Source organism: Mizuhopecten yessoensis, unplaced genomic scaffold, assembly GCF_002113885.1.
Source record: "Mizuhopecten yessoensis strain PY_sf001 unplaced genomic scaffold, ASM211388v2 scaffold3837, whole genome shotgun sequence".
In the NCBI taxonomy this organism is placed as follows: domain Eukaryota; kingdom Metazoa; phylum Mollusca; class Bivalvia; order Pectinida; family Pectinidae; genus Mizuhopecten; species Mizuhopecten yessoensis.
Window position 1 is genome coordinate 29,543 of NW_018405244.1, and position 9,694 is coordinate 39,236.

A 9,694-nucleotide genomic window follows, 5' to 3' on the forward strand; every position below is an offset into this window, starting at 1 on the left:
TAACGATATGTTTATTATAGGACTTACAGCATACGGTACGGTAGTGGATACTAACGATATGTTTATTATAGGACTTACAGCAAAAGTACGGTAGTGGATACTAACGATATGTTTATTATAGGACTTACAGAATACGGAACGGTAGTTGGATAATAACGATATGTTTATTACAGGACTTACAGCATACGGTACGGCAGTGGATAATAACGATATGTTTATTTTAGGACTTAAAGCATACGGAACGATAGTTGGATAATAACGATATGTTTATTATAGGACTTAAAGCATACGGTATGGTAGTGGATAATAACGATATGTTTATTACAGGACTTACAGCATACGGTACGGTAGTGGAGCATTAGCGACTGGTTACAGTGTCAGTGTTACTTCTACCAAGCTGGTAAGTGTCCTTTATCATTGTTTATACTGATACAAAAGGTATTTTATATTATGAAATAGTCCTAATGTGGCGTGACAACAATTTTATAGTAAATAAGACCGATAGTGATCGCGTTAGTGAATGACATATCAAATTAGTGGTTTTGAAACGAACAATTTGATTTGGCGATGAAAATAGATAACTTTTAAAAATATGTTTTCGTTTGCCTAGTAGTATTTATTTAGCTTGACATATAAATGTATGTTTTCGAGTTTCATACTGACAAGCCAGATGTGGATGACGCCATAAAGACAAGGACAAAACTATAACATCAACTATCACCTAATGAAATGAAGGTTACCGATTGGTGTTGGGGTTTTTTTCTCGTTAGACACAGGGAGTGCGTCATGCTATCATCTTATTGGATACAGCAGGCCAAACTTGATTTATAATTAATAAAATATGTAGCGGTGAAATAATTTTACTTGGCAGCATGAAAACTATGGTGTTGGCTCTGGAGGATTCCCGAACGATATTGCAATAATGAAGGTACAAGCAATGAACTTTAACGGGAACGCACAGCCAATCAGTTTGACACAGCGTTCTAACAACGACCTAGCAGAAGGAGCATTGTGTAGGATTACCGGCTGGGGTAACACTAACGGCGGTAGTAAGTACACCTCCAAAAATCAATTAAATTAAATAATTTGGTTCAATATTTCGGCAAAATTCAAGGTCATCATTAACATATTAGGATGGTAAAATCATTCTTAAAAACTGAACGAAAGAATTTTAATACAAAGCAATTATGTCCGTTAATTTAAAGCTATATCACTGTGTTAATACGTGATTCTATGATGTCAATTTTTTCTGTATACTTTGTATTTAATATCATAGCTAGCAGTATTCCGGACAATCTGCAGGAGGCCGAAATGAGCGTTATAACTGACTCGGCGTGCGAGGGACAATGGGGGAGCAACATATGCCGATCTTGTCACGTTTGTGTCTACGGCGACGGAGAGCGCAGTGCATGTAACGTAAGCGAATAGCTATAGGTTAATGTAATGTAAGTAGTTAATTGTGTGGTTATATATTAGTGTAATGTAATGTAAGTGGTTAATTGTGTGGCTATATATTAATTAATGTAAATGGTTAAGTGTGTGACTATATATTAGTGTAATGTTATGTAAGTGGTTAATTGTGTGGCTATATATTAATGTAATGTAAGTGGTTAATTGTGTGACTATATATTAGTGTAATGTAATGTAAGTGGTTGACTGTGTGGCTATATATTAGTGTAATGTAATGTAAATGGTTAAGTGTGTGACTATATATTAGTATAATGTAATGTAAGTAGTTGACTGTGTGGCTATACATTAGTTATTGTAATGTAAGTGGTAAATTTTGTGGGTATATATTAGTGGAATGTGATGTCAGTCAAAATAGCGGTTCATTGGTTGACGTGAATTCAGTTACACGTAACATATAGGGATGTTAAGTGATATTATCGTAAGTATTAATCGATGATCATGAAGTACAAAGGTATGATTACCTCATTGATAGAAAAAATACATTTTAACTAAATTATAAAATCATCGGTACTACCTTTACAGTTTAATATCTTCGAGTGAAAATACAAAATACATGTACATAAGACAATCGGTTTATTACACGATGTGCGTTGTGCAAATTATGTGTGCATGGTGTGCAGACGATGTGCGAACGAAGAAAAAACTTCGAATATAACTATAGTTCAGTATATTTAATTATTGCTCGATAAGAATCGTGGTATAAAAATATTTTGGAATGGTTTGTGAAGAAATACGATTTCGCATTAAAAACATTCATATTTCCTAACTTTAAAATTGTTGCGTGAGTCAGTTAGATTAATATGGAAACAGTAATGATCATATATATTACCAAAGCTATTTTGAAAGACACTTAATCGACTCTTCGGTACATATACAAGGATATTATTTTATCTAGTCATCCGTTGTTCCTTTGAAATTTCAACAGAAAGCGTAACAGTCACAATTATCACAGGGAATGTCCATGGTGGTATTCTGTGTCTGAAAGTACAAACCGATTATTGGCAGGTTTATATGTGTACCATGCTACGGAATAACGTATTTGCTGTATTGTTGTTGTTGCAGGGAGACAGCGGAGGACCTTTAGTCTGTAAAAATAATGCAAGCGACCAGTGGGAACTAGTCGGAGTGACGTCATGGGGTGCTACCAACTGTCCACCAGGATATCCATCTGTATATACAGAGGTCCGATCCTACGCCGACTGGATCAACACCAACAAGTGATATGTTCGTGTTGGCCAGCCTTTACTCAACTTTATGTAATTTTATTCAAGACCAATAAAATATCTGATGGCAATTTTTTTTTTTTTTTTTATAATTACTGGATGGAACTAGAGCCAATTAGATCTCTCAAATATTACGTAAATTTGCCTTCTTATCAATTATTTCTTGCACTTTCCGTAGACTTTTTCGACAGTCCTTTTTAACAAATCAGCACTCTAGACATATTTCTTGGATATATGAATATAAACAGAAATTGGTTGAACTAAAGCGTCCTTTCCGAATTGAAGGTGGTTTTCTTTTTGACTCAATCGTCAGTCTAAACATCAAAAATGAAATTCATTTGTTACATGTTTACACTACTAGTGTAGGCAATCGAGCTTCATATTTAATAACAAAAAATACGAAGAGATATGGGGTATCGACGATATAATATAAGGCTCCGACCTCGCCCCCTATAAATCTTACTGACTCTCTATGGTTCTGAGGGTCAGTAACTGACTATATAACGAATTTATCGCATCGAGGACCTTTTTTGTTTTTTTGTTTTAGCAGATTGACTGTTAAGTCGCTTCGTGTTAATCTCTCCATTGTTGTTGACTGTCAATGTCGCCGAACCGCTTAGATAAGGGAACGGCACCCACGCTAAAACAAAAGACGGTCGCTGGCGACAACGTCTTACTATTTTCCCCTGGCGTAGGGGAGGCAACTCCTATCATCTTACGATACAATGTAGCGAATATTCAGGTACCCGTATCTGTTGTTTTAGTTTTGAAGCGGTGAGCAATGGGCGGCCATATTGCCCTATAATGGAATCCTACTGACCCTCTATAGAAAATGAGAGGGTCACCACGTGACAGCTCTAAACCAATGGTTTTTGGACATTTTTGTCCGAGGTCCGATAATCGGTTTTATAGATACTTCGAATGTTAAAGAAATTTAAGGTATAAAAAAGGTATCTTTTACATGGATCTCTCTAATTGAAATGGAGATATGTGTTTTATTAGTTTTAGAGTGATTGCTATCGGTTGATCGGAATCAAACAAGGAGTCATTTGACGTAAGGTAAGGTCACTGGGTCAATATCGAGGTCAAATATTGTGTCTTTTTACTGATGAACAATTTTTTATGTTATTATGAAGCAAAGTTGTTCAGAACTTAACACGGAGCCAACTGTCCTAAGGTCCATGTTACGGGGTCCAAAGGTTCAAAGTCAAGTTGTTGTTTTTCTCTGATGAACATTTCATGATATTATGAAGCAAGTTGGTCGGAATTAAAGAATAAGTCAAATGACCAAAGATCAGGGTCACTGGATTAAAGGTCAAGGTCATTTGGGTCCAAAGGTCAAAGACAAAGTGGATCTCTGACTTTGACACTGGCTCTTGATTGAGGAGGTATTACAGGTGAAATAAAACAATTCAAAGCTAACAAATGAGTATTGCACTGGTATTTACATTTATGTTAGCCCAGCAAATATGGAGCTGGAAGGAAACAAGACTCACATCATAGTACATGTAAAATGTATTTTTTGCTTCCTTGCGATTCTTTTTGAAGTCCAAATGTCAGACGTCAAGCTCAGCTACATGTATATGGGCAGATTGCTTCTTGATGATTATGGGGGATATATTTTTTAACAAATCAAATTTACAACTGCTATACAATGGAAATCGAACAGGTAAATGTAACCAAACTTTATAAACCTCAAAAAAGAGCAGCAAGGGTTCTCTTGAACTGTTTGTAATACTCCATCCAGATACATGTAAAAGACGTTAAACTGCCTACCTTTTGCACAATATCTTAACCATTTTAAATACACTACGCCCATCAATATTTACCAGATCTTTGTCTATTAACATGTTTTACCTACATGTACCTTCATTTAAAACAAAACAAAATATTTACAAAAATTTTACCTTCCAGGCACCATATACATGGAATATTTTACCTGCCAGGCACCATTTACATGGAATATTTTACCTGTCAGGCACCATATACATGGAAGATTTTACCTGTCAGGCACCATATAAATAGAATATTTTACCTGCAAGGCACCATATACATGGAAGATTTTACCTGCCAAGCACCATGTACATGGAATATTTTACATGCCAGGCACCATATACATGGAATATTTTACCTGTCAGGCACTTTATACATGGAATATTTTACCTGCCAGGCACCATATACATGGAATATTTTACCTGCCAGACACCATATACATGGAATATTTTACCTGCCAGGCACCATATACAATATTTTACCTGAACATGTTAGAAATGCACCCTTCCTATTGTTTTTTAAGCAGATTACAACGACGTTTTTATGGACTTTAAGTACTGTAGGATACAACAAATGGATAATAGAGTGTTTTCATAATTAATAATATACATATATAAGAACTCACCAAAATGCGCATACAATGAAGACATTTTGGAAAATAATTATGATATATTTGGTTCAAACTTTGTTTTATTCAAATTTTGTTGGACAAAACATCGAAGTACATGTCTTATAGAACAGAAAAGGAAATTTAAACAAGTGTGGTGACAGTTATGTAAATGTTACATGCTTAATTATCAACTTTTCAACACTAGCTACAAGAATGAAGTAATATGTACAACACAACAATTACGGGTATAGGGGAGGGGGAAATGGATTGGTATGCAGTGGAAACCAGGAATGAATAACATATATGACACATATGACACATCAGATGGTAATATCATATTGCTATATTGCAATGAGTTTGTGGAACACGATTCTGTAAAATATAACTATGCTATAGTAGATGAAAATTTCAGCAATGCTGTAAATGGACACTCGATAAAGGTTAAAATGTATATACAAGTTACATAGCATTAATCACCACTAAATCAACTATTGACAAAATTAGTATGTCACAAAGCACCGCCATGATTATTAAAAACGTTGCAGTTCACATACTAGCCATCACACTTATCAAATATAAGTCCATAAAACACTTTCCCGCCTCGTCCCTGTCACGTCCTGCTCAAACTACCATAATCATGGCCAGTTAGCGACATAATATGGTATAAAGAAATACAATGGCAAAATCACTGAATAAGCATATAAATCCAAATACATTTTAAAACATAGTAGTAAAACGAATGCAACACAACATACACACATATATATATATATATATATGTCAAAATGAAATTGTTAAAGGACTATTCGTTTATTTGAAATATTTTAGTTTTGAGTATATAATTTTGGAAAACTGTCTAAGTGATGTATATTTATTACATTTTAGCAAACAATGTGTTGAGTTCTCAATGGCACAGCAGGAACAATTCGGGGATGGTATGATGTTTTTCGTAAACAAGTATTCTTTTAGGGAGCTACATGACATACGCAGTCTTGCGTGGTAGATTTGACCCAGTCGTGAACCCTGAAAGTAGTATGAAGGTGGACATGCTTTACTATAAGATTTCAGAAAGGCTTTTAAATTGGAAATGGAAGGGTTATTTCTAATATGTAATGGAAGAGAATTCCAATTGTTTACAGCAGATGGAAGTAATGCATTTAGATGAATATTTGTTTTACAAAGAATATGTGTCAGACATGATGGGTCAGAAAGTCTGGTATTATAACTATGAACATCACTTACTGAATTAGGTAAGAGATTATACAGATACTCTGGAGTATTTTGATAAAACATTTAATTGAATTGAAAACAGCGATGACAACCCTTTAGTCATTGCAACTGTTTCTCTCATGATATATTCCTCAGGTTTGTTTTTAAAACTGTCGCTTACCTGTAACATACATGCAGATATACCTTTCCTCCCTACCCTTGTACCGACTTACCTGTAATCAATATAGCAATCAAAGGTCAACACGACAGGCCGATGTGGTGGGACTATACATATGGCATTCAATAAAAGAATGAAAACATTAAACAGTTGATATGATTCATACAGGAAACAGTCTCTCTATATATACATATGTGTGTGTGTGTGTGTGTGTGTGTGTGTGTGTGTGCCAAGGATCGTTTCCGTTTGTTTGTATTTTCAACAACTTGCGGACCGAAAAACCACAGGATGTATTCACTGTCGAAAGAAAAGTCCAATCAATTTAGTATTGACTTTGATATAATTCCAACAGATCGTTTATGTTATTATGACAGAAACTTATGAAGAAATCCATCTTTGGGAAAATACTTTTACATTGGGATCTATAATGTACTGAAAATCCTATTTTTGATTAACTTTAAGGTGTCGTATCTAATTAAGTAACGTGGAGTTTTAGAAATTAAACTACAGCAAAACCTACAATACATGTTTGTCTAAAAGGTTATACTGCGTTAAATGCAATAAATAATATTAAAAAAAAAACTATCAATATGTTTAAAGCACATTGTTGAATTTAAAATTTAAGATAGGAGCTATTGTTGTCTTTTTAAAGAGATAAAACTGTTACTATATTTTAATCTTGGAAGCAATAGTGCTGTGAATACTTGATATGTGCATTAATAAGGTTGTTTTCACACATACACTATAGTAAACCTTCAAAGAAATTCAGTAGGGTTAATTTACACAGAAAAAGGCTTCAAACATTCTAATATTTTTTTCTCGGTGTGCATCACTTCATAGAGGTGACATTTCAGTTGTGATATTTTGACAAACGCATCCAAACTCAATGATGAAAACTTTTGGTCATGTCATTTTGACCTAACCGAAAAACCGCTTAACTATAAGTTGATATATCCTTCAATTAAGTTTTTTCATTAGCTCCGAATCAGTTCTGTTGGTCCTGTTTGAGCTCCGAATCAGTCCTGCTGGTCCTGTTTGAGCTCCAAATCAGTCCTGCTGGTCCTGTTTGAGCTCCAATTCAGTCCTGCTGGTCCTGTTTGAGCTCCAAAACAGTCCTGTTGGTCCTGTTTGAGCTCCAATTCAGTCCTGCTGGTCCTGTTTGAGCTCCAAATCAGTCCTGTTGGTCCTGTTTGAGCTGCAAATCAGTCCTGCTGGTCACGTTTGAGCTCCCAATCATTCCTGCTGGTCCTCGTTGAAGGTTGATTGTGCGTGTTTAAGCAACATTCGTTACTGTATGCGAATTTGATACAGATATCATATTCACATCAACAAGTGACACACATCGATTGCTATTCTCATTAATTGTATTTTCGATATTCATATGAAACTGCAAACGCAGAAATCATCATCTTGATATTGTTTTCAGTCATTGTGAAAGGGCAACTTTATTATCTTTTATGCATAAATTATTTTGCAACTTTTTTTTTTTTTTTTTTCGATTTTTTTTAATTTTTTTCTTCAATTCTATTTTTTTCCAATGAGGCTACATCTAACACTTAAAGGTGGTCAAATGTAAGAATTGCGTTTTTTCTTGGTCTTCAGAAGGACAAATGTAAAATCATGAAAAAATAAATTACAAAAAATAAATTATGTTGCAACTATGTCGAGTTCTGGACATTAATGGCCTGAATTGACTTGATTATATTTATAAGTCTTCAGAATATGAAAAAATAGAGCTCACTACGAACTGAAAAAGAACGTAAAATGGTGGGGGCCAAAGATCCCTATGTGATCTCTTGTTTTTGGAGATGACTACGTTCTGTTGGTCCTTGCTAGTTAATGTGGATCGCCTGGCTGAAAAATACCAAAGACTTCAACCATAACACCACTCTCTGACAGTGTGAATGAAATCCTTCTTCAAGTTAAAATCCTGCTAAGCCTATGTCTGAACCTTCGATGACTTCTGTCCTAGATGTAAAAAAACTTCTATATTATTTCACAATAAATATATCATAATATAGATTGTCCATACCATAGGAGAGGGCTTGTATAGGCATACGCCTGTTGCCCAAATCCTTTTGAAAGTATAAGATGCAATATTCAATAAAAAGAAATGTGAAATGAAACCACCCTCTGAAAAGATTTGACAGTGAAATGACCGACTGCACAGTTATGTCAACAAATCATCTATTCCACAAATACCAAAGATTTCAACTATTATAACACCACCCACTCTAAGATATTAACCTTTGACGTAGGAATGACCATCAGACTTGTATACGTACATGTAACCTCGACATGATCATAGTAACAAATCGTTTATTGATGTTATGAGTACCTTGATCCCGGATCATCTATTTGTCACTCTGACCATATCAAAGATCCTAACTTCCTTTTTAAGGCGATCGTGGTGGTGTAATAGCTATCGTCACTGGTTCTCGACTGGGCGATTTGGTGTCACAAAATGTCATGTTGAGACCTTGACAGGACACGAGGCATTAGTTGTTTTAGGTATTAAATTAGGAAACTTAATGTACCATGTATATATTTTGATCGTACTTGTACTGTCCTATGTGCGTGTTTGATCGTCTAATAAATAGTTGTATATTGTACATGAAACTCAACCTGATTACATCTTATCTAAACAATCATATTAAAATGTATAATACTTGTTCTCATTTGCGACAGGTATCGATGTTCTACTAAGATCCCGTTTAATGGCAGTTTTGATAATGTTTTATGATAAACTCACTTATAAAAGTAAACTTATTCAACTTATATAATCACAGTAATGAATTAAAACTCTAAACATTGTGTCGACTTTAATCGTGTCGACTTTAATCATGTCTACAGAGAGCTTTGTCCCTAAATATTTCAGTGTTATGATTTTTAGTCTGATGAAGAGGATTTGTATAGATCCTATTTCAGTATTTAAACTAAACCTAACTTAACTTATATTTTATTTAAATATTGTTGGATGGAATATTTGGATAAGAAGGAAAGGCACTGAGTTCGTTTCCTAGTTTTTGTAAATTACAGTTTTCTTTGATTTGGCAGTATAAAGAATCTCATTGAAAAAATAATAACTTTAAAAACGAGTGTTGTCCAGTTACATGTATCATACCAAGGGTTTTATTTATTTACTGCCAGAAAAATACAGTGAATAAAAATCAATTCGAATTGTTTAATCATTGACATGCAGTTATATTGCAGTCTGGACTAAAAACAGAT

General features: G+C 34.4%; 1 protein-coding gene across 3 annotated transcripts in view; it reads left to right on the forward strand.

The window, feature by feature from the left end:
• The window catches only part of LOC110448109 (fibrinolytic enzyme, isozyme C-like), a 53,317-nt gene that overhangs the window by 23,255 nt on the left and 20,368 nt on the right, over positions 1 to 9,694 (forward strand). Inside the window, exons 4-7 of one of the 3 annotated variants that reach the window (XM_021494168.1) lie at positions 328 to 400; positions 872 to 1,049; positions 1,277 to 1,416; positions 2,533 to 2,766. The exons of 1 other annotated variant lie outside the window; for it this stretch is intronic. In XM_021494168.1, the coding sequence (XP_021349843.1) occupies positions 328 to 400; positions 872 to 1,049; positions 1,277 to 1,416; positions 2,533 to 2,691 (550 nt within the window). In that variant the 3' untranslated portion in view covers positions 2,692 to 2,766. Of the gene's footprint in view, positions 1 to 327; positions 401 to 871; positions 1,050 to 1,276; positions 1,417 to 2,532; positions 2,767 to 9,694 lie in introns of those variants that run through there. One more of the 3 variants, XM_021494171.1, reaches the window with a different exon arrangement.